At 42.3% G+C, this 24,978-nt stretch overlaps 1 protein-coding gene across 1 annotated transcript; it reads right to left on the reverse strand.

Moving 5' to 3' along the window:
* Window positions 1–155: 155 nt before the first annotated feature.
* On the reverse strand, window positions 156–16,780 carry LOC117467127 (single-strand DNA endonuclease ASTE1-like). Its single transcript, XM_034110744.2, is given in 6 exon segments — window positions 156–1,605; window positions 1,803–1,919; window positions 2,384–2,616; window positions 3,022–3,318; window positions 4,030–4,856; window positions 10,093–16,780. Coding segments are annotated over 6 exon segments (1,974 nt in total). The 5' UTR covers window positions 10,220–16,780; the 3' UTR covers window positions 156–1,232.
* Window positions 16,781–24,978: the final 8,198 nt, after the last annotated feature.

Genomic DNA, 24,978 nt, shown 5'->3' on the forward strand with positions numbered 1-24,978 from the left:
ATATATGTTGATCCTGCAGGGTCTTCTGAAGGATGAAAGTTTAGTCACATAAAAACACAATTTAAAAACATAAAACAAAGTATTTAACATTTCCTTATTCATATCCTCCTTTATTACCTAATTGAGTGAACATAAAAGCACAAGACAAGCGAATCTTTTGGAAAAATAGAGATTTACATTCATTTTTATTTTGATATGACAATTGTTTCTTTGCAGTTAAAATATGAGTCTTATGAAATATTACAACATTTTAAATAGTAAATAAAACATGCTGCTATAATTAAACAAACAAAAAGAAATATGCATAAACAGTCTGTGACTTAACTGTTGACTGATGGATGTCTTACTTAAAGCCTTTAAATTAAACTAAAGATGCCACACATTTAAACAAAGGCAAATAGACAATAACATAACATTGCATTTAGCTGATGCTTTTATCCAAAGCGACTTACAATAAGTGCATTAATATTACAAAAATAGATCAAACAATTGGTAAAAGTAAAACAAATAAATAGTCAATTGATAACAATACAAAATAAGTAGAAGAGAAAGAATAAAAGAAGAATTTTAGTTATAAAGACAAGTACAAGGGAGGCATGTGGCACAGTGGTTTAGTGCGTTGGTGTTCGGATCAGGGGAGCACAGGTTCAAACCCCCACTGCAGTCAGCATGTCGTTGTGTCCCTGGGCAACACACTTCACCCCAAATTGCTCCTGTGGGGATTGCCCACAGTATTGAGTATGTAAGTCGCTTTGGATAAAAGCGTCTAACAAGTAACAAGTAATGTAATAAAAGTAAACAAATGCACAAAAATGTCTCCAACAAACAGTCACTAAGAACGTACGTGAGGAACAAAGCGTTAACATTCATGAGACTAAAGAAACACAATTACCACGTTTTTAAAATAACATGTTTACAGTGAATTCCACTTATTAAAACGCTTTTGTGTTTTCAATAACAATCGAACAGTGCATCACATTTGAATAAGGGCAAATAAGAAAAAAAACAAGTACTGATACCCATCACCCTTAATTTAAAATATATCTTGAGGGCATAAAGAGATGAAGAAAGAAATGTGCAAAAAGGTGTTGTCATTCAAATGTGTTCAGATTTAAAATAGGAAGTGCTTCTTGTTTTAGAAAATTTAGAGTAACGTAAATATTATGTATCAGACTGATGTGAGGGACGTTAACGAGAGTCTGATGAACCCGGCTTGTTTTCCTCCCTTGAGCTCAGAGCAGGTCCCGGCCGCGGCGCTCCTTTTTGCGGGCCAGCTCCGGGTTCTTGCTCCGGTTCTTCCTGTGTTTCGCTCTGAAACGAGTTTTCACTGACAGCAGCTCGCTGAGGCGCAGATACTCCTGCACCCACCCCGAGCTGCTGACCTCCTCCTCCTCCTCTTCCTCCAGGGAGAAGAGCTGCGGCAGGGTGGAGGTCAGGTCGTCCAGAGGCTGCCTCTGTAAATCCTCCCCCGTCCTGTGGCTCTCCTGAGGGGGGATCTGGTGCACCACGGTCTGAATGGTGTGGAACAGCCTCACACTGCAGGGGTCCTCTCCCCAGTACCTCCTCCTGTGCACCAGCTGGTGAACCAATGTCCCCTCAAACAACCTGAGGGATGGGTGGAGGTCAACTTAATAATTTTATTTCATTGCAAAAATTGTTTGGATACAACTAGAACATTAGGTGTGCCAGGAGAGGAGATGTAAATGGTCTATAAAGGCTAAACGCCTCCATTGGACTCCTTTGTTTACTACTGGAACATAGGAAAGTCTCACCTGGAGAGGGGGGGCTCAGGTAGGACTCACCTGGAGAGGGGGGGCTCAGGTAGCGGTCGGCCCAGCAGCTGGTTGAGCTGTAGGCTGGACTTCAGGCAGGACTGCCACTGGTTCAGAGAGTGAGACACCTGCATGTCCAGCTTCCGTCTGGGGGGGGGGGGGCAGGGCTGAAAACAAACACACACACACACACACACACACACACACACACACACACACACACACACACACACACACACACACACACACACACACACACACACACACACACACACACACACACACACACACACACACACACACACACACACACACACACACACACACACACACACACACACACGAGTCACAGGCTGTATTCCTATTTGTTTTCGTTGACTGACATTTGATATACCTGAGTACATTTATTCAGGTACAATTTTGAGGTACTTTTGATGCTTTATTTGTTGGTTCCACTCAACTACATCTCTGAGGGAAACATTGTATTATTTCATCCTTCACAATCAATTCACAGCTTTATTTAATTTACAGAATTACATTTCAATTATCAAGAGAACGGTTTCACTGGAAATTGGGCGTGGCGGTAATAATGACAGGAAGTGACGCAGCACTGCTTTCATCTTTTAATGAGTGTTTGTGTTTTACCTCCCCTGAAGACATCTCCGGAGCTCAGCCCGAGCAGCAGAGCCTTCAGCACCTCCTCGTCTGCAGGAGGCTGGGCTCTCTGCAGCCAGAAGCAGGTGACGCACACAGGGAGGCGCAGGGGGGCAGGCACGGAGGCCAGGGAGGCCTCAGGGACCCCCAGGGCCTCAAGGAGAACCTGCAGACGTAGAGAGGCCTCCGCCTGGGGGAGGAGGAGGAGATGTCCCCATTGAAAAACATTAACTTGCTAACAAGTGTCTAAATGACACGACTCAACGTCATCATGGCCAACATTAGCTGCCTTTAGCTTAGCGGTGGTAACGTGAAGTCATGTGACCGTGCTTTACTTCCTTTATAGCCCAACATTAGCTTTTTACTTCAGAAATCTTAAAGTGGTGTTAGCATGTGGAGATTATCCTACTGAACTAAACATGTAAGTATTATAAACGTTTGTTACAGACATTATTTTATGTCATAATCCAAAATTACATGGAGGTATCCCATTGGACCAGGGAGATGCTGCCTTCAGGGTCCAACACAGAAATAATAGATCACTCCACCACAGTTTAAAGACATAAATACCAAATGTAAAGATGCACAAACCCACCTTATCCAGTGTTTGCAGTGAGAGCTGCAGAGAGCTTCTCGTGGAGGTGCTCTTCACAGGGATGAGCCTCAGGTGCAGCCCCTCCCTATCTCGCTCCATCACCTCCATGCCCTCGCCCAGCAGCAGCCCGTACATCACCTGCCGCAGCGGCCTGGCGGTAAGGTGAGCGCTGGGTGCGGCGGCAAGCTCCACGAAGATGCTGAAGCTCACCTTCTGCAGCAGCAGCACGTCCAGGATGACCGGCGATAGCCAGGCCTGAGTCAGAGGCAGTCGGGACCAGTCCGGGACACCAGCCACCTCCAGGAGGACAAAGTGAGGATACTTGTTAGAGAAGAAGGACTCACATCCCAACTCGGATCTTGTACATGAGTAAAATAGAAGTACTCAGATCTCGTACTTGGGTAAAAGTAGAAGTACTCAGATCTTGTACTTGAGTAAAAGTAGAAGTACTCAGATCCTGTACTTGGGTAAAAGTAGAAGTACTAAGATCCTGTAATTGGGTAAAAGTAGAACTCAGATCTTGTACTTGAGTAAAAGTAGAAGTAACAGAGTGTAGGAATACTCTGTTACAGTAAAAGTCCTGCATTCAAAATGTTACTGAAGTAAAAGTAGGAAAGTATGATTATCAAAATATAGTTAAAGTAGCAAAAGTAAAAGTAATCATTGTGTAGATTGGTCCATTTCAGAAATATGATATGTTTTATAGTTTTTGATGCATGAAAGTGTTGTCAAAGCTGGTAAAGGTGCAGCTAGTTTTAATGACTTTGTATACTGCCCAACAGCTCCTCCCAGGTCCAAACAGCGCAGTAATCCCCAAATATGCATTATTTGGAAAAACTGTTTATTTGGCAAGAAACGGTCTATAAAGCTGATAGTAATAGCTCTTGAACGGAAGTTGGAACACAAAATAAGGCACACAAAATGTGGAAGCGACCTATATCAGGTGAAGAATGGAGGTGAATATTGAGTCTCTTTGGATGAAAGTTAAACGTTATATATTATCATTACTTCTGTGGAGAATGGAGGTGCTATCCCATGGATGAAGAACTTCTCGAGGGCGCTTGGAGGAAGTTGGTACTCCTCCATCCCCAGATTCAAGCCCTTCATCACCTCTGCCTTTTTGTTGGCGCTCAGTTCTCCCATCAGCTCCAGCGCCGCCTCGAAGGCCTCCTGAGGCTTCTGGAAGTTCTGCAGCCAGCACAACAGCCCCTCCAGGTGGCCCATGTTCCGACCACCTGCCGGGGCGAACTGATTCCAGCTGACGCACGCCTGCAGCTGGTGTAGATTCACATAGTCGTTCCCGGCCAGGGCGGCGAAGGCAGGCAGGAGCTGGGACTGGATTTTAAAGAAGGTGCAGAACCTGGAGGTGTTGTAGCTCTTGCAGGGAATGTAGTTGTTGGAGTCCCTCCGCTCAACCGCCACCCACTGGAAGTCTGAGAGGGGCAGCACCCCCCCCGGAAGCTCGTAGATATAGAAGTCGCTGTCTCCGGAAAGCACCGGGCACTGCCACTCCCGGGCCAGGGCGGCGATCTCCGGGTCAGCCTCTCCATAGCACTGAGCCACCTGGACGTTCAGCCGCCTCAGTGTCTGTCGGAACACCAGCTTCACCAGCGTCGGCAGGATGTACTGGCTCTGGCCGCCCTGCGCCGCTCGATGCGCTTTTTTGTTAAGATCCACTGCTCTTTTCTTCACGGTTTCATTCTTCTTTTCTGAGATGTCCGATCCACCGTCCAGCACTATGTAGGGCGTGATCTGACAGTCTCTGAGCGCTTTAACAAACCTCTCAATAATGGCCGCGAACGCAGCATACTCCCCGCCGTGATTCTGGTCCAGACCTGAGCAGTCAATAACAGGAAACACAAGGAACACATTGAACACAGCAATACGAAAGCTCTTTTCACACATGCTCTGCAAACCTTCTTTTCCTCTCAGGAAGTTTTCTAGCTGAGGAATTGACCCGTAAGTCTCTAAGCTGCAGCTATGATAAGAGAGTTCTTTATATGATAGGGAAGGAGCCTCAATGCTTCCTTTATTATCTCCTTTAGGATACACCATCCTTTAGGAAAGGAGAGGAGATTATGCTGTCCCACAATTCCATGCACTAACCAAACATAACCATTCACAAAAATAACCAAACGCAGATTATTGCTCAACTGCTTATTGAACCACATCTTATAACTAACTAAGGTTCCTATGCAAAACGGACTATTCGACCGCTACCCTGGGTCGAATAGTCCGTTGTCAGTTTACCTTAGGAACCTTCCTAACGGAGTGAAATTACCCGGAAGTCCGCCGTTCTTATTATGCATCCATGTAGTGCGCTGTATAAAAAAATGTAGTTTCCCCAAAGCAGAAGCACATTTATGAGGTTGGCTGGTGCATCATAAATACGTCGACAGTGTAAGTGCGGTCGGAAGTACTTTTGAATTCTTCTATCCTATGGGCTAGTTGCACAAGATGGCGTCTATCAACTTCCGGCGGCTGGGTGTGCGGTTGTAAACTTCCTGTCTACAGTAGAGCGGTAGAGGGAAGAGCGATAGATAGCGTATAGATAGCGAGAGAGATAGCGTATAGATATTATATAGGCACTATTTTACACTCGATGTCTCCAAGACCTACCGAAGGTTAACATCAGTGATGTACATCGGCTGGTACAAGCGGCAGGCTCAGCCCCGAGGAGCAAAAGAGAAAAAAAAAAAGTTTTAAAAAGTTGTAATGATGTTGCCTACTATTACGTTTTTTTGGATAACATGAATGATATCCAATTCCCCACAGTTTCAAACAAAGATCTACCTTCCGGGAGAGTGAGCATCAGGGCTAGCTGTTACAGGTCCATGAAAAGCCTCACGATCTCAGAGTAGGGAGGAAAATAAAAAGTGTTAATCGGTTCAAAGTCTCAATCAGGTTCATGTTCTGGGGTTTTGATGTGGCTGGAGTAGGTAACCTGTGATTTAGGATCCAAATAAGCCCAGCTAGCTGACGTGTTGCAACAGATTACATAGTGACAATACATTTGCTCACATCAACTGGTAGCTAGCTATGTGTGTGTATCACGAAGGGGCTACAGATTTATTTTCGTTTTGTAACCCTCTCGTGTAAAATTATAAATACATTAGCTAAACCCAAACTTAGCTTTCATCAAAGATTCTTAATGAGAGATTGAAAACCGTCTCTGCTTTCATGGAAACCCCAGAAACTGGTTGTGACGGCTGCTGTTCTTTACTGAATGGTTAGTATAATCCATATAGGGTCTAATTATTTGTATTAGCCAGTGTTAGGTAAGTGCTGGTTTTGTACCCTACATCTATGTTAAGCTGTTCAACGTTCTACTAACACTATTTGATGTAGTTATAATATAAGATAATACATTGAGAGAGCTGAGACAGGCTATACAAGCGTATCTGTTTGAATGTCCTTAAATTACAGTATTCCAAACAGCAGAACTTCTGTGTATGTGATGTGACTGACAACCTGACATGGTTTAGCCTTTCCCCACACCTATTACTTGCCTGATCAGCCTGCTCTCAGCTTTCTCATGTGTCTGTGTTGTATTGAAGCAGTGTCCTAAATGTAAAATGACTGACATTTTGTTTTAAGAACTGTTCACCAAAGTGTTCCTGTGTAGCTGGAACAGCACTCTGCAACCACAATGTTGCACTGCTGTTCCAGACCGCTCACTATACTCCACACTCAACCTGGCTGCTGTCCCCCCTGTCCTCAGCTGCACTGAAACAGAGCAGCCATGGCACAAGCCAAGAACCATGGTAAGTACAGTATGTGTTCACAACCAATCCACGGTTTAATGAGTATTTCCTTTGTGTCAAGAGCTGATTTAGTATATTGCATCAATGACCTTTTCAATTAACTTGACAATTCTTTTGTGTAATTAATAGTGTGTGAAACCAGGCAGAGTGAGTGACATGGTGTTCATTTCCACTAAGCCAAAGCAGTTTACAGTTGCTGACGGTGTAAGGTAATATATATTGTCCTAAGTAATTGTATGTAGCCTGCTCCAACTTTGTGATTGTTGTTTGAGTGTAAAATTGTTCTTAAAGTCCTAATTATCATATAAACATGTTCAAAGGAGTACACGTTACAAGGCCGTGCGGGGGGGGGCTGCCAGACCCAGATGTCCTCAAGGTCAGCGAGGGATACAAGGACTTCACAGCAGACATCGCATCACGAAAAAAAACAACGAATGGTTCACTACTCAACTCAACGACTAACACTCTTTCAGAGGATATGTTGGAAATGCACACATTATATATATTTTTTGCATCTACTTTCTGGATATTGTACATCTGTTCATCTGTTATATAAACTAGCATTACTTAAATATGCAGCCAGAGACTAATTGAAATGTTTAAATATGTATTTCCCCCCCGATATAACATCAACCTATGTTTTGTAAAAGTTTATTAAATTAATCTGTAAAATGTTATCATATTGTGGATTTATTCAATTATGTATTTTCCTTTGTTATTTATGTGTCCTTTTTTCCTTTGTTATTTACATAAGCTGCCTTCCATACTTTTGGAATATATACTTTATATACATATGCCATCTTTAATAACTGTAATATATACCAGGCTGCTAAATCCTAAGAACTGCTACAGGATTTGATTTGTAGATTTGATTTGTTTTTTATCTGTATTTTTGAAAATTATGTAACTTTTTATCTTTTTTTAGCATATTGTTTATTATATTATAACTTAGTACTTTTTTTTAGCATATTGTTTTTATATTACAACTTAGTACTTTTTAACGCATGTAAGATATGCAACACTAAGCTGTCTGTGGCTCTTTCCTGCTTCAACGCTGCAAATTTCCCCTCTGTGGGACTAATAAAGGTATTCTGATAATGGGACGAATTTGCACAAAGTGCCGACTTTCTTACACACTGGAAGGCCAATCGCTTTTCTTTACCCCGAAATCCGCTCATGCTCATTAGTTTTGTATCATAAAGATAAAGCAACACTTTCTCAGAATAAAGCAAAACTATGAGTTTAAAAGAAAAAAAAACTAAGTCAAGCAAAATAAAATTAATTTCAAAAATAAAACTATAAGTTGCAAACAAATCATGATTTCTTTGTTTTAACATAGGTTTTTGTTTGCAGTTCTTGTTTCTTCTTTCTCAATGATCAGACTTTTCCTCTCGCTGCAGCTCTCTCGTTTGCGCTCCCTCATTTTTTTTTGAGATTTTGACACAAACATCCCAGGTGGGCGGGACTTTCAGGGGTGTGTCCCCATTGGCTACTCAAAACCTTTGCGAGATCTCGCAAAACCTTGTCTACCTTGCTATGATTGTAAAGTCATGTTGTTTGTATTTTTACAACGTTATGTTCATGAGTTATTGATCCGTGAAATTCGAATCTGTCAATAACTCAGCTCAGAGGAACGTGCATGTCCCCTCGCTCTGAGTATTTTCTTGAGGTGTCTTCACTTATGTGAAACCCTTTATATATACAGTCTATGTGTGAAACCTGTGCCTATTGCCAAGCACTGATGTTATATCTTTATATTTAAGGCCAAGCTCAAAGTAAAATCGATGAATCACTCCATTGTTGTGGTTTCTGTGTTGCCGTAGCAGCCGAACTGACCAGGAAGTACTAAATGAAAAGTATTGCGAGATCTCGCAAAGGTTTTGCGATATCTCGCAAAGGTTTTGCGAGATCTCGCAAAACCCCTTTGCGAGATCTCGCAATACTTTTCATTTAGTACATTTTTTTTTTCTTTCAAATTATAATTTTTTTTGTTCTCCATGTCCCCTAGGGGGCTCCGTACGTTTCAGCTCAGCGGGGGCATAACATTAAACACACTCGTGTCTCTGATGCAGCATCTGCTGTGAGGATGATGAGTGTGGTGGTTCCGGCGGCGGCGACTCTGTTCTTACTCTTTAAAAAAACCCTGAACATCGATTGTTGTGACATCGTTAGTGAGCGCGATATATTTTTTGTGTCTGTCCAGTCCACTGTCCTCCTTTGTCTGCGCGCGTCCGCGAGACATTCTACGATGTGTTTGCTCCCGCACTTGACTATGAGTTCGGCCTGATTAATGTTGCTTTTAATTTTATTATTTTTTGAAAGGGAAACACATGTCTGCTCTTATTTTATTATTTAATTGTTAATTTTGATCAAACATTTTGGAAACTATATTTTCACCCAGTAATTTTTTATCAATGTGGGCCCAGTGCCAGAGTGGGCGGGCCTAGGCCCAGTAGGCCCACCCATAACGCCGCGGCTGGTCTGAGCTCTCTTAATTCCATCGTGTCACCGGGCCCAGGTACAGGAGGGGTAATATCGTTCTCAGGGCCGGCCCTTGACATAGGCAGTATAGGTGAAAGCTAAGGGCGCATCAACCCATCGGGGGCGCCGGAAATTGGGGAGAGAAAAAAAGAAAAAAAAGTTGGAAATTAAAAATATATATATTTTTTAAATTTCATAACATCACAATTTCCCGATTTTGGATCAACAAAGTACATCCTATTATCTTATACTGTACTAACATAACTACGCCTATATTGCGTACAGCACTCATAAACAATGGCGCACCCCCTCCCAAAATCAAGTTGAACACTGGTTGAACCCCAGTAACGCCACTACAGTTCAGAGGTATATGGTGTAATTTTACTCCACTACATTTATTGAATACCTTTAGTTACTTTACAGATTTGGATTTATGATGTGAAATATAATCAAGTGTTAAATCAGACTTTATTTACACCTGGAGTAAATGTGCAAGCTAACCGTATACAAAGTCATTCAAACTAGCTGCACCTTTACCAGCTTTGAGAACACTTTAATGATCAATAATTATAAAACATATATATATATTATTCTGAAATTGACCAATCTGCACAATGACTACTTTTACTGTCGCTACTTTAACTATATTTTGATGATAATACTTTTCTACTTTTACTTGAGTAACATTTTGAATGCAGGACTTTAACTGTAACAAAGTATTCCTACACTCTGGTACTTCTGCTTTTACTCAAGTACAAGATCTGAGTACTTCTACTTTTACTCAAGTACAATATTTGAGTACTATTCTGTGTACTGCAGTACTCACCTGAGTTGAAGTACAGCCGGTGGTAGAGGATGCTGCCGTCGATCAGCAGCCGGCAGTGAGAGAGGCAGAGATCCTGGTAGATCCTCCGGTGTTTCTCCAGCAGAGTGGTCAGGCCTCGGACTCCCATCCTGGGCAGAGAGTTTTGGAGGAGCCAGTGGACGGACTCTGCTCTTATAGGAGCTGCTGCACCTCAACCCTCCCATAAGTTTCACTTTCCTCACATCCTTAAATGACTTATGACTTAACCCTAACCCTAGGAATGTTTTTGTAAAGTTTGGAAACAGAAAGTGAAACTCAGAGGAATTTATACAGTCTATGGTTTGAGTGCTCCTTTGTCAAGCGGGCGCAGGTTCTGGAACCACCTCGATGGAAAATGAGTCAAATCTACTACAGGGGGGCCACTTAATAATTGTTGAATGTTTTGAAAGTTTTGATTAGATATATGAACTCAACAGACAAAGCAATAACCCTATTTATTTGTAAATTATGTATTATTTGATCAATAAATTAGTTTTAACAGCTTTCTGTGTGTCATGGGGACATACTAATTTGGCCTTTAATGGTCCAAGGGCAGGGCAGGTGAATACAACTATCCCATGAATGGAGGAGAGACGTTGGTATAATTATTACTATTCACCAAAACATCATTCAACAATGTTTAAACAAACGAACTCCATGTCCAGTTTTCCAAACTTTATTGTTGGTGTCAGAAATCACCATTTGTTGATTCCCGACCTACCTGACCTGAGATCAGTCTCTATCTTCCCGCCCACCACACTCACGTTATCACTTGCCTGTCTGCCCGCTTCTCATTAACAATAACGTATGTCTCGCCTCCGTTAGTATTATATAGCATCATCCTAGCATTATATTTTTCGAATGATTCCGCTCCTACAGTAGTTTGGAGAGTGTTACAAGTAAACTTTTTAATCGGCACAGTATTGTATCAGAAGACTGGGGAATATTTCTCTCTCTCTCTCTCTCTCTCTCTCTCTCTCTCTCATGTTGTGGCATGTTTCGATTGCCAGTTTATAGAGCTAATTTCCTGCCATAACTCCACAAACAAACTAAACAGGTTTTACAAATGCCTCATGATTCACTAACAAACACAATATGGTTTGCAAATACAAAACACCATCTACAAACTAATGAATTTAGTTTTGCAAAGAAAAAACGTAGGCTATCAAACAAACACATAACATTTTTCTAATAAATCATGTTTCAGAGACAAATTTAGCATAGGTTTTACAAGTACAACACTTTGTTTTACAAGTACACAACTTTTATTTACAACTACAAAACTTTTTTTTCTCACTGACTTTCTCAAAGTCACGTGACTCACTCACGTGACTTTTGGCAGTAATATTCCGCCGTGGTTGTGCCTGTCACTAATAAGAACTGGATACAGCGTGGGAGGCGGGCCTCATTCATTCCTATGAGAGTTGCTCAATGGCGCATGATGATAAAATGGCCCAACATTTGAGAGAGCGAAACGTCAGAGATTACCCGGCATGCTTGAGAAGTACCCGTATGTGCGCTCATAGCGCATGCGCAACTTTAACCAAAATGCTCGTTCACATCAAGCACGTCAATTTGCGTACACGTAACAGCACCGCACGTTCATGACAGCATGGTAATGATTTGTTCTCATTCATAACACTCCGTTCGATGTCTCACTATGGGATGCGCCTCAACGCGTATGCAAACAGAAGCATCAATCTCAATACGCCAATCCTGATTGGCTGGTGATCTTGACGTCTACGTCAAGGAATCCACCCACCCTTTAAGTAGCTTGCGCTACGTCGCAGCGTCATTCAAACACCTCTTCTCGCTTCAGAGCACATCTCGAATATCAGTAGCCGGACTAGCTTAACGGTCCACAGACTGAACACAAGATAACATTCGGTCGACGGGCGCTTGCCAGTTATTTTTTTTTGCTTTGCAGAAGAATTGAACAAATATTAACACACCAGTTAATATTGTAATCTGCCCCGCCGTTTTTTCTTTCGAAATAACGGTAAGGTTTGATTTTTTTTTCTTCAAACAGTAACATACCTGTTGCTAGTTTATCCCTCCGCGCCAACACCACGGCGAACGGGGACGGACTCTTCTCTCTCTCACACCAGAGGAGACGGAGATAAGAAAGATATTAACACACCAGTTCATATTTTTTAAAACGGAGGCTCGGCTCTGCGGCTGCGGGTTTAAGATCTCGGGCACGGACTCACACCAGGTCTGCTGGTCCTGCCTTGGGTTGGAACACACCAAGGAAGCTATCGATACCCTCGGTTCGTGCTGGCATTGTGCCCGCTTCACCATCAAGAGCCTCCGCCGACGGCTAGCGCGCCAAGCTTTGCAGTTGCAGTAGTCTAGGCGTGAGATGACAAGAGTCTGGACCAGAACCTGCGTGGCTTTCTGGGTCAGCTGGGAACGTATCCTCCGGATGTTGTAAAGCGTGTATCTGCAGCAGCGTGTTGTAGCAGCGATGTTTGCAGTGAAGGACAGGTTGTTATCTAGGGTCACACCCAGATTCCTTGCAGTCTGAGTCGGGGAAACAATAGAGGTGCCGATATTGATTGTCAGGTCAAGAGTGGGACAATCTTCTCCCGGAAGGAAAAGCAGTTCAGTCTTGTCAAGGTTGAGCTTGAGGTGGTGAGCAGACATCCACTGAGAGATGTCAGCTAGACAAGCAGAGATGCGTGCGACGACCTGGGTCTCTGAGCGGGGAAAGGACAGAATTAATTGGGTGTCGTCAGCGTAGCAGTGGTATGAAAAACCATGCGGGCTAATGACTGATCTGAGCAAGTTTGTGTACAAGGAGAAGAGGAGGGGACCAAGAACAGAGCCCTGAGGGACCCCTGTAGTTAATTGACAAGGGTCGGACTCCGACCCTCTCCAAGTAACCCTGTAGGTACGGACCCTCTCCAAGTAACCCTGTAGGTACGGTCTTTGAGGTATGAGGTGAGGAGGGAAAGTGCAGAGCCTGAAACTCCAAGTTCTTGGAGAGTGCGAAGGAGGATCTGATGATTCACCGTGTCGAATGCAGCAGACAGGTCCAAAAGGATGATGACAGAGGAGAGGGAGGCTGCTTTAGCCGTGTGAAGTTCCTCAGAGACAGCAAGGAGGGCAGTTTCTGTGGAGTGACCTGCCTTGAAACCAGACTGGTGCGGATCCAGAAGGTTGTTCTGATGGAGATAACAGAAGAGTTGTTTAAAGACAGCGCGTTCAAGTGTTTTAGACAGGAACGGGAGGAGAGAGACACGCCTGTCGTTTATAACATCAGACGGGTTGAGAGTGGGTTTCTTTAGGAGAGGGTTTACTCTTGCCTCCTTGAGACTGTTTGGAAAGTGACCAGAAGTTAGAGAAGTGTTGATGAAATGGGTGAGAAACGGTAGAATATCAGGAGCGATAGTCTGAAGGAGGTTTGAAGGGATAGGGTCCAGAGGACGGGTGGTAGGACGGGCAGAGGTAATGAGGGTAAGAACCTCACTTGGAGAGAGAGGGGAAAAGGAGGTTAGTGTGTGGGTGAGTAAAGGTGAGTCAGAAAAAGAAGAGCGAATATCATCAACCTTTTTTTCAAAGTGGTCAACAAAGTCGCTTGACAGAAGTAACGGCCCGTCCACACAGCGGCGTGCGCTGACGCTTGCCGGCGGGCGTGTCTGAAACTCGACCAACAACCAATCACATGAATCTCCCGCCCCTGACACACAAGCAGCGGTTTGATTGGCTAGAGCTTGTACTGGCATATGATTCGATTGGCTGACGCCTCGCCGAGGCGTCAAAAGTTGAACATTGCTCAACTTTTGCAGTCAGCCACGCCAGCTACGCCAGCTACGCTCCACGTCGCTTCCCACGATGCATTTCGGCTAAAAGTGACGTCACCCCATTCAAAGTGAATGGGGAAGCGTCAACGCACACCGCTGTGTGGACGGGCCGTTAGGAGGGGGAAGGGGCTTTGGGAGGGTCCAAGAGGGTGGATTGGAATAAGAAGATTGGATCTTATCTTGAAAGAAAGTGCTTTTTGCCTGAGAGATCGAAGCAGAGAAAGAGGAGAGCCTGATAGGTTAGGAGGTCGTCATGGTGTTTGGATTTCCACCGTTTCCGCTCTGCTGCCCGAAGGACGGTTCTATTAGCACGACGAGCCTGCCGAGATGTGAGAGGACAGAGAGAGTCCAGAGAGGATGAGAGAGTATAGAGGAGAGTTTCTGCAGCAGAGTTTGGAGGCAGGAGTTGGAACGAGTCAGAGGAAGGGAGGGCTGAGAGCACCGATGAGGCAAAGGTAGAGAGAGAACGAAGGTTACGGCGGACAGGTGCAGGATGAGAAGAGATTAGTTTGTTATGTTTGGAAAGGGGTAGAGAGAATGAAATTAAGAAGTGATCGGATGTGTGGAGCAGGTTTACAGAGAGGTTAGAAGTAGAGCAGTTCCTTGAGAATATGAGATCAAGGACATTGCCAGCTTTATGAGTTGGTGGGGACGGAGACAGTGAGAAAGCAAAGGCGGTTAAAAGAGATGTTAGTTCAGCTATCTTCCCTGTCTGGAGGTTGAAGTCTCCAAGAAGTACAGCGGGAGGGCCAGTTTCAGGGATGTGTGAGAGGAGATTATCTAATTCCTCCAAGAAGTCCCCCAAGGCGCCTGGTGGACAGTAGAGAACAACAATGGTTAATTGTATAGGATGGGTTACTGTGACGGCATGGAATTCAAAGGTGGAAGGAGTGAAGTTAGGTTCACATTTATGCTATGAAGGGTGGAATTGACTACACATCTTCAGAAACATAATTTGCTTCAGATATAACGCAAATAAAGTATATAAATATAAGTAATACAAATATAAAACACTGGCATGTAATTTACGTTAGAATAAATAGAATGGTTTTGAATAATAGATGAAAATAAAATCTACGTCACGTTACAGCCCCGCCCACTTTTGGGGAAACCAACGCTGTCATTTGAATGATCAAACCTGAAGCCACAGAGATCTTCTTTTACTGTCCTTTCTTCTTAGAGGAAGTACAGAAACACGTAACTGTGGATTTGTTTTAATGCAATAAACGACACAGCAGCTTTTTGGCATGTTAAAACTATTATGTTCTGCCTCGCTCATGAGAGTAACAGCTGGCGAAATTACAGCCTCGCCTACTGATTTTAATTTAACCATATATCGAGCCCGATTCTCGATTTCAAATGTGTGCTCTAAAATGATATTTATAAATGACTATTATCATTATTATAAGCAAGACAATACATGGCAAAGATATGTAGAAAATAAACGTATTTAAGAAACGTTCATAACAAACGTAACGTGGGAGAAAATACGTTTCTAGCTACATGTAATTGAGAATGCGGTTTAGTTCTGTGGGAACGTAATTTTTAGGAGACAGGGTTGGACTTTTTTTGTATTAATTTATGTTTCATCCAATCACAGAGCTTGTTGACTTATCACGAGGTTTGTCAAAGCGGACAGGCCTCGTCACAACAATAGCTGGGGATTGTGTAGTCTCTTTGGCGCTCCACATTTCAGAGAAAACAAGTTGTTTCTCAGAATTGAAGGGGAAAAACACAAAAGCATTGAACACAATTTAAACCTATCGATGTTGTTTACTTAACAAGGATAATCTGGTGTTTTTGAGTTGATGAGTAGTGGAGATATCACTGTCAAATAAATCGACAGTAAGGAGAATACTTACTTCCGGCTGTACAATTCTCCATTATCCAATGGACGCTCACATTGCCTTTAAGAGCTGCCGACATAAACGGGTGCGGTGCTTCCATGAGCTTCAAATACCGCCGTTGATGGGAATACATTGCAATCAGTTGAAAGCTCTTTGTGTCCGTTTATGAAGCTGAAGGAGCCTTGGCGCGTCCCAACTGCACGCCCCTGGGTCCCTGACCAAGCGTCACTTCTGGACGTTTAGGGAGTGAGAGTGTGTTGATGTGCCATAGGATGCTTGTAAGGTGGTGATTAAGGACATTTATGTGAATTTTCAGTGATTACTTACTGTACTGTACTTGTATGTGGGCCATAATAATATGTGAGAAAGTGTTGTTTTCTTGGACCTTGATGTGAAGTTAAGATTGTTGATAAGCTTTAGGTATTGCAATTTCACACATGTACAAAATGTACATGAGGGCTATGTGAATAAATGGAAGTGATGTGCTGGAAGTAGCTCTTGGCCACTTTAATTTTTTCAAAGTAGCTCTCAGATGAAGAAAGGTTGGAGACCGCTGCTCTAGATGATAGGAAAGGAGGTTTGAAACTTCCTTTATAATCTCCTTTAGCTTAGGAAACACTGGACCTTCCTTTACGAAAGCAAAGGAGAAAATGCTGCCCCACTAGGCCTTGCGGCCGCAGCATTTGCCGTCACACAACATTCGGCCGTTCACGGAAACAACCGATTATGACAGAGAAATTATATCATGAAAGTTACGGTGCTTATTAAGCATTTTAAAACATAGGTGGTAAGTTGCCAAAGTGCTTTGTTTTGAACGTTCATCAGTATTATAATCAAAAAGAGAAATATGAACGTTAGTTTTCACTGAAATTATCAAATAAAGTCAACATTTCAGTTTTTACTGAGCTGTGTGGGGTTTGTTCAACTTCTAAAAGATGTTTGAATGGTGATATACACAGTGATAGATGTTAAGGACCACTAATGTTTATAATAAATACATCTGTATTGATTTTAAGATCTTTAGTTCATACAATCATACGTATTGGGATCATTTGTATTAATGTGGACCGGAGGGAGAGGGTGACGAGCATAAGTTTCACTTTCCTTTTTTATTTCAATTCCAACTTTGGTCCTGAAGAATCTGTTTCTCTGTTGTCCACGTTCATAAAGCAAAGCAGCAGCGTCAGAGCACGGTGCAGAGTCTCTAGATGAGTTTACAGCAGTCCCTCGTTCTTATTAAACATCCATGTTGTAGTCCGCTGTATAGAAAACTGTGGTTTCCATAGTTTCCCCACAGCAGCAGACGCACACAATGACGTCCGCTGGCGCATCATAAACACGTCGGATAGTGAAAGTGCATTCGGATTCTCTAAAGTACCGCAGTCTCTTCTCCTAAGTCCTTTTGAATTCTCCTATCCACTATCCCTTAACCCCGTGACGTTTCACTCAGAGGTCAAGGAATAGACGATAGGGTTAGAATTTAGGAGCTGATTTTTGGAGTATTCGACTGCAGCCTAGAAACGGTTTTGAAAACTTTTGTCACGTAGTGATCGTCTTCTCAATAGAACATCTTTGATCTTCTGGCCAATCAGAGTCAAGATAACGGCGTGGTGTTGTTGCAGGGGGAGAACCCCCCCAGACCCCCCTGCAGGGGTTGGATTTTCAGCATGTCAAGTCAACTCTTTCACCTGTGGGGAAATTGCAGGATTAGCTCCAGGTCGCCCTTTTTATTTACTACCAGACAAATGTGCGTTTTTATTTCATACAGTTCAATTTGGATTGAGACAGGGAAATAATCTTAAACTCACGTGTGGCGTTTCACAGTCAAGGGCAGCGTGTATGTAATTACATTGTAAATACTGACTTGAGCCCCACCACTGTATGGGTTAGCCCAGCGCCATATCGATAGAAGAGTTACGACACCGGAAGTCCAAAAACGGTTATCATCACGTGGTTCATGTAGACAATGCAATGTGAATGCATTGATAACAAGAGATAGAACTACGATTTTTGTTAATTATTAGTGAATAAAGGTTTTGATTTGCAATATTTATACAACAAATCGATATGTGTATGTATTTACATCAATATGTTTTAAAAAATAAAATCGAATTTGCTAATATTAAGTGATAATATTAGGATTATTGTGAACAACTAGTTTACATGTTAGGCTAACAGTGCCTTGGTTAAAGAGCCTGTTCTGTTTATTTATAGCTTTGAATTCTTTAAAACCAATAGTATCTTCTTAAACTTGTATGGTAGTCAGGAGGATCACTTTCTAATGTTTATTGATACATTTAGAGGGAGGGGATCTAAAGTAATGCTTTAAAATTCAGATTGGATTCATTTCTACCATTTTCTTAAATTCATGGTAGTTTCAGTAATCCCCTGGTAATTGAGGACACAAGTTATCTAAATGACTAATGTCATCTTTATGGCTTTCAGAAAGGACAGGAGACCGACAGGTGACTATCAAAGGACTAGCAGCAGCAGCAGGACTAGCAGCATATGATGATGAGGATGATGTTAAATGTGTTGCTTTAGGAACATCCATTGCAAATACATGGAATCCAATAAACATTGAATAGCACATCATGCAGTTTGTCGGTGCCTTTTCCTCCGTGTTGTCCTGGTTTGCTGTGCTGCCTCCTAGTAGCCACCATGGTTTGCTGTGCTGCCTGGGGATGCTCAAATCGCTCAGAGAAAGGAGTACGAATGTACGGCTTCCCCACTGACACAGAGCGGAGGAAAAAATGGCTGGCTCAAGTCAGCAGGAGCAATTTCACGACCAACAGCAACAAAATATGTGATGTAATTATATACAAACACTGCATTTGCACTTTTTCACAAAACGAAAACCACACCATTGGGAGAGCTTAATGTTTTGTTTAATACAAAAAAACAGGGAAAGGCTTGAAAAACACAGAGTTGAGACTCAGGGTGCAGGGTGAGGGTCTCAGTGCAGGTATTCAGGCTCCATTGAATCCCCCTCTGGTTCTTGTGCTGAAAGAGGGAGTAACAGACAGGAGAAAGGGTTATACACACCTATATAGCACACCTATTGCCTTGGGGAAATAAGGTGTTTATTTATATAAAACAGTAGTATTAAACGTACCTTGTGTTTTCACTCTCACTTAAGTCCCTCTCCCTTTGCCATCAATCCAGAATCAGCTGAGCTGCAACATTATACAGACAGGTAATAATCAACAGAATCACAAGGACACAATATGGCTCTGCTAAAAACACTCACTCTTACACGCACCAAAGTTATATTTATCTAATATTTAACTCCCTCCACCCCCGCATACAATCCCGTTTAGAAGCCCCTCTTCTCTAATTCAACATGTTGGACGAAATGACATAGAGAGAACGGAATGTACAATTAAAAGACTGTTCAACGTGTGTTGCTAACTTGCTTCGGTATGCTAGCTTAATCTGTTATCTGTAAACGTTCCCTAAATCTACTAATTTAGGGATAATCCACTGACATCCTTTAATACACATGTTCATTTGAATCAGATGTACTGATAATATCCGCAATATACATCTTTAAACTTCTTCTTACCTTTAAAAGTCCGTCACGAACGGTGTATTATGCTGCAACTCCACAGCTCTGCCAGCCTTGGCGCTAACTTCCGGGGAACGATTGAGAGGCTCCACGATCCGCCATTGCTGTAAAAAAGTGGTCCATTGGAGTGAACGGAGATGACGTAACTCTTCTATTAAATGGCTCTGGGTTAGCCCTACCATAGGTTACCCAACAAAAATACTCTGGAGCCGCCACTGATTGTGACCAAACCGTTTGAGACCCACTGAGATATTTTTTGATGATAATACTTTTTTATTTTTACTTGAGTAACATTTTGAATGCAGGACTTTTACTGTAACAAAGTATTCCTACACTCTGGTACTTCTACTTTTACTCAAGTACAAGATCTGAGTAGCCTACTTTTACTCAAGTGCTAGATCTGAGTACTGTTCTGTGCACTGCAGTAGGCTACTCACCTGAGTTGTAGTACAGCCAGGCCCGGACTGGCCATCGGGAGCACTGGGAGGTTTCCCGATGGCCTGGCCTGCTAATTGGCCTGCTGGCCTGAGGATTTTTTTAATGTATGTATTGTGAACGCAACGCTGCGCAAATGTGGGTCTGACTCTGCCTCACAGAAGGCTTGTTTGGGACACATTGCGGCTCGCCTCGAAAGTAGACGAGAGTAGCCGATCGCAGCCGGGGGAGGTGTCAAAAAGCTCGTCTTAAGTCGGACAGCTCGGACTCGGAGTCGGCTTGACTGGCTGGGTTTGCAATGGCGGAAATTGCGTTGGCGTTTTTCGTTGCAGATGAAGTGGATGCAATAGAAATCCCACATGTATTGTATGGAGAATGTAATTTGATTTAATCTTGCCATTTTAAATGATGTATTCAATAAATAAGGTTAAACCAAATCATTACATTACAATAGATTTTATTTTAATGATTTGGTTTAACTTAAAGAGAAACTTTATTGTTATTGCACATATTACAGGTAGGCTACTGAGACAACGAAATGCAGTTTAGCTTCTAACCAGGTGCAACAAGCAGTGAAGTGGAAAGTAATGTACACAATCTACAGAATAACATATAGAATGAATTGAATGATGAATAAACAGTGGGGTATGAATACACTAGATATCAGCCTGTGAGCAGTATGAACAGTGTGTATGAATATGCTAAGATATATAAAGTATGAAAACGGTAAGCAGTATAGTATAAAATATATAGATATTAATTTCATGATGATAAACATTGTGGAACAATGATGAAAAATGGGAATGGATGTGGCGACGTAAAACTGACACAAAACAACAACAAACTTTTGCCAGCCAATTGGAGAGTTTCATCAGCAGCACGTGGTAAAAACCACCAATGAGCGCTCAGCTCGAGATACCAGCGAGCCGTTTCCCATCAAGCATTTCGCTTCCGCAACTCGCGGAGAGCAACTGCGCCAACTCGCCTCGCTCTCAAGGCTGCGGGCGTCTTTGTCCCGCGAGATTTCAAAGTCTCATGTGGGCGAGCCTCCAGAGCAAGTCGGACAAAATGACTAACCATCATGCAACGCACTAGCAAGACGTTGATCGCAACTGCGCAGGTCTGCGCAGGTCTTGCTTGTCTCAAACAAGCCTAGAGGGTGACTGGCTGTCTATCAGGGTTGCCAACTCTCACGCATCTGGCGTGTGACACACGCTTTCACTCTCAATCTCACGCTCTCACGCTGCCCAAACTGTTCTCACGCCAAAAACAAGATCAACCGGCGATCGTTTTTGGTTGGTTATTTACAATGTTGAGTTGACAGCTGCTGAAGTTGTCGATCCGCTCCCTCCCCGCACCCACCACTCTTAACAACGTTAACAGACAGCAGAGCAGTGGGAGCCGGTTGGTCAATCCCCGACCCGTATTGCGCATGCTCAGATCTAAGATCCAGTAGAAATGATAACAAGTAAAAGTCTGCTGTTTATTGTTCTACTTGGCCAAAATAGAGTCAAAGAGTATATGAGAGTGAGAGTGTGTTAATTAATATATTTGGCAGTTTGGAGTAAGTCTGTAGATTTGTTTGTGTCTGTGTGTTTCATGTATAGGCCTCTCACGATAATTAATTTTGTTGGATACATTTTCCCAGAAATTATTGGGATAAACGATAATATTGTCGGCACCGTTGTATGACCATTTTAGACCACTGACATAATGATAATATATAATAATAATTCAAGTACATCCTTTCAAACTGCTATAGTCACATCCTCATGTAAATGGAAATGTATCGAGTTCATTTTTATTTATCGTACGATAACTCATTTAATTTAACAGGCCTATGCACACAATAAAACAGTGGAAACATGTGTTTGACTTTCATTAGTGAATGAAACTTTGTGCCCTTTAAAGTCTGTCCAATATTGTGTATTTGCATATATTGTATATATATCCTATATATAATAATGTCCCGCTGCTGACACGATAGCAGTCATTTAGTGCGCATATGTGTAATTAAACCCATGATATCAAAATCTCACTCCAGCCAGGTACCCAAAGTTGGCAACCCTGGTCTACATGATGTGTCCTGCCGACATGGCCACTTTCATACAGACCATACACCAGGGATCACCAACTTAATTGTCCAAGGGCCGAAATGTAACCAATAGACACTATCGCGGGCCAGCGCTTTTTATATAGCCCAGAATTGTATTGGGGGGGGGGGGGGGGGAGCAGTGGAGCACGCTCAGGCACTGCGGACCACATAAAGCTTAGCAGACTCTTCACGCTAGCGAAGGATCACTTCTAGGCAGGGTTGGGAGGGTTACTTTGTAAATGTCGTCAGTTACTGAATACTGAATACATGCTCTGAAAGTCATCAGAATACAGTTACGTGTCTTAAAAAAGTATTCAGATTACTTTTAGAATACTTTATTTTTCCATAACAGATGTGTATGTTTTGGTGAACAGGAGACACGTATTTTACTGTTTTAATGGCTTATCAAGAGCACAAACACAACATCTTGGTGTCATTCTGGACAGCTCCCTCTCATCTGCACCCCACATAAAAAACATCACCCGGACTGCAGTCTTTGTACTGTCTTAAAACCTTTCCTTGGAATATGTTATGAATTGTAAGGTGTCCTTGGGTGCTTTGAAAGGCGCCCCTAAATAGAATGAATTATCATTACCACCAAAATCACCAAAGCAGAGACGCGCACCATCTCCCCCGGCTTCATCACCATGCCTACCACAATCATCCAAACCAAAACAATCTGCAAACTGATATCTGCTGGGTCCAGGCTCAAGGGCGTATGGCACTCTCAACTCTTTCCAGGACATGCCCGGGCCCTGCCTGCCAGTAGCTTTGCCGATATCTGTGTTGATAGGTAATAGATTAAGAGCGGTGAATGATCTTAGATACAGGAAGCACTCAAACGTTTGTGTGAGTTTATCTAATTTAGCAGTGATTCCATGTCAGCCACAGCTTGTTACAAAAAACATGACTGATAGTGTGTTTAACGAACTTAAACTAGCTTTATTAAATGTCAGGTCTTTGGCAGGAAAAACATTTTTAATCAATGATTTTATCACTGAGCACAATCTTGATTTTATGTTTTTAACAGAAACTTGGATTGAACAAAATAACAGTGCAGCTGTTCTTATCGAATCAACCCCTCCCAACTTTAGTTTTATGAGTCAGGAAAGAATGCATAAGAAAGGGGGTGGAGTTGCTATTCTGTTCAATGATTCCCTTCAATACAGGAAGACATCGTATGGAAACTTTGATTCTTTTGAATATGTGGCCCTTCAGCTGAAATGCTCCTCTCGAGCTCTGTTCCTAAATATCTATAGGCCACCCAAATACTGTGCAAGCTTTTTTGATGACCTTACTGAACTGCTGTCTATAGTGTGTATTGACTTTGACCGTCTAGTCATTGTTGGTGATTTTAACATCCATGTTGACAACCCCCAGGACAGAGGGGCTAAAGAACTGTCTTGTGTTCTTGATAGCTATGGACTGACTCAGCATGTGACGGAGCCCACGCACAATAAGGGGCACACTCTGGACTTAATTATCTCAAAGGGTCTGAATATCTCTAAGGTTGTGGTGACTGATGTTGCACTGTCTGACCATTCCTGTGTTTTCTTTGAGAGCTCTATTTCTGTTCACACAAGTGTTCAAAAAGAGGTAACCACAAAGCGATGTTTAACTGAAAATACTAGGGAAATGTTTACTCAGAATTTTTCTTCCACACTTGCCCCTGCTAACACCTCAGTAAATGAGCTAGTAGATCATTTTAATTCAAAAATTAAAAATGTTATAGATGCCATTGCTCCAATTAAGGTAAAGGAAGTGACTGGGAAGAAAATATCTCCATGGAGAAAGGCCATGACCGTTAAAACAGAAAAAAGAGAATGTCGAAAAGCTGAACGCAGGTGGCGAAAAACAAATCTCCAGGTTCACTTTGAAATTTATAAAGAGACACTTGGCCTTTATAATTTGGAATTGAAAAAACGCACGACAATCATTCTTCTCTGACATCATTACCAAAAACAAAAACAACGCACGTGCCTTGTTTGCTACCGTCGACAGACTAACTAACCCCCCAGTGTCAGTAGCCTCTGAATTTCTATCCACCAGGGCGTGCAATGATTTTGCCTCCTTTTTCACTGACAAAATTCAGAAAATCAGACAAGCAGTCAGTGCCTCTGCATCAGGAACAGCTAATGTGTTGTCTCTGTGTCCACTTAACATCAATTCAGAGATCATGACACAATTCCATCAGATTAATGATAAAAACCTGGAGGACATTATACAACTTCTGAAATCCTCCTCCTGCTGCCTTGATATTATTCCAACAGGATTTTTCAAAGATGTTTTGCCTTGCATGGCCTCAGAACTACTTCATATAGTAAACAAATCTCTTCACTCAGGTATTTTTCCACAGGCCCTGAAAACTGCAGTCATTAAACCGCTCTTAAAAAGAATAATCTAGATGCTTCAGTAATGAACAATTACAGGCTCATATCAAACCTCCCATTTCTAGGTAAAATCATTAAAAAAGTTGTTTTTCAACAGTTGAGTAATTTCTTGCATTTAAATGGTTGTTTCGATGTGTTCCAGTCAGGCTTTCGTCCAAACCACAGCACTGAGACTGCTCTTGTAAAGGTCTTTAACGACATCCACTTAAACACAGACAGTGGCAGAACTTCAGTGTTAGTATTATTAGATCTCAGTGCTGCGTTTGACACTGTTGACCACAGCATATTACTGGACCGACTGGAAAACTGGGTGGGACTTTCGGAAACAGTTCTAAATTGGTTTAAATCCTACTTAAAGGACAGAAACAACTTTGTTTCTATCGGTAAATACACATCTGAGTTGACAAATATGACATGTGGGGTTCCTCAAGGCTCCATCTTGGGGCCTCTTCTCTTTAACATCTACATGCTACCACTGGCTCAGATAATGAAGAACAACAAAATAAGTTACCATAGCTATGCAGATGACACACAAATTTACGTAACAATTTCACCAGGAGACTATGCTCCAATTCAAACACTGAGTAAGTGCATTGAACAAATCAATGACTGGATGTGTCAGAACTTTCTCCAATTAAACAAAGATAAAACTGAGGTAATGGTTTTTGGAGCCAAGGCAGAACGTTTAAAAGTTAGCGCTGAGCTTCAGTGTGCAATGTTCAAACCA

Source organism: Pseudochaenichthys georgianus, chromosome 21 (genome assembly GCF_902827115.2).
Source record: "Pseudochaenichthys georgianus chromosome 21, fPseGeo1.2, whole genome shotgun sequence".
NCBI classification, from domain to species: Eukaryota; Metazoa; Chordata; class Actinopteri; order Perciformes; family Channichthyidae; genus Pseudochaenichthys; species Pseudochaenichthys georgianus.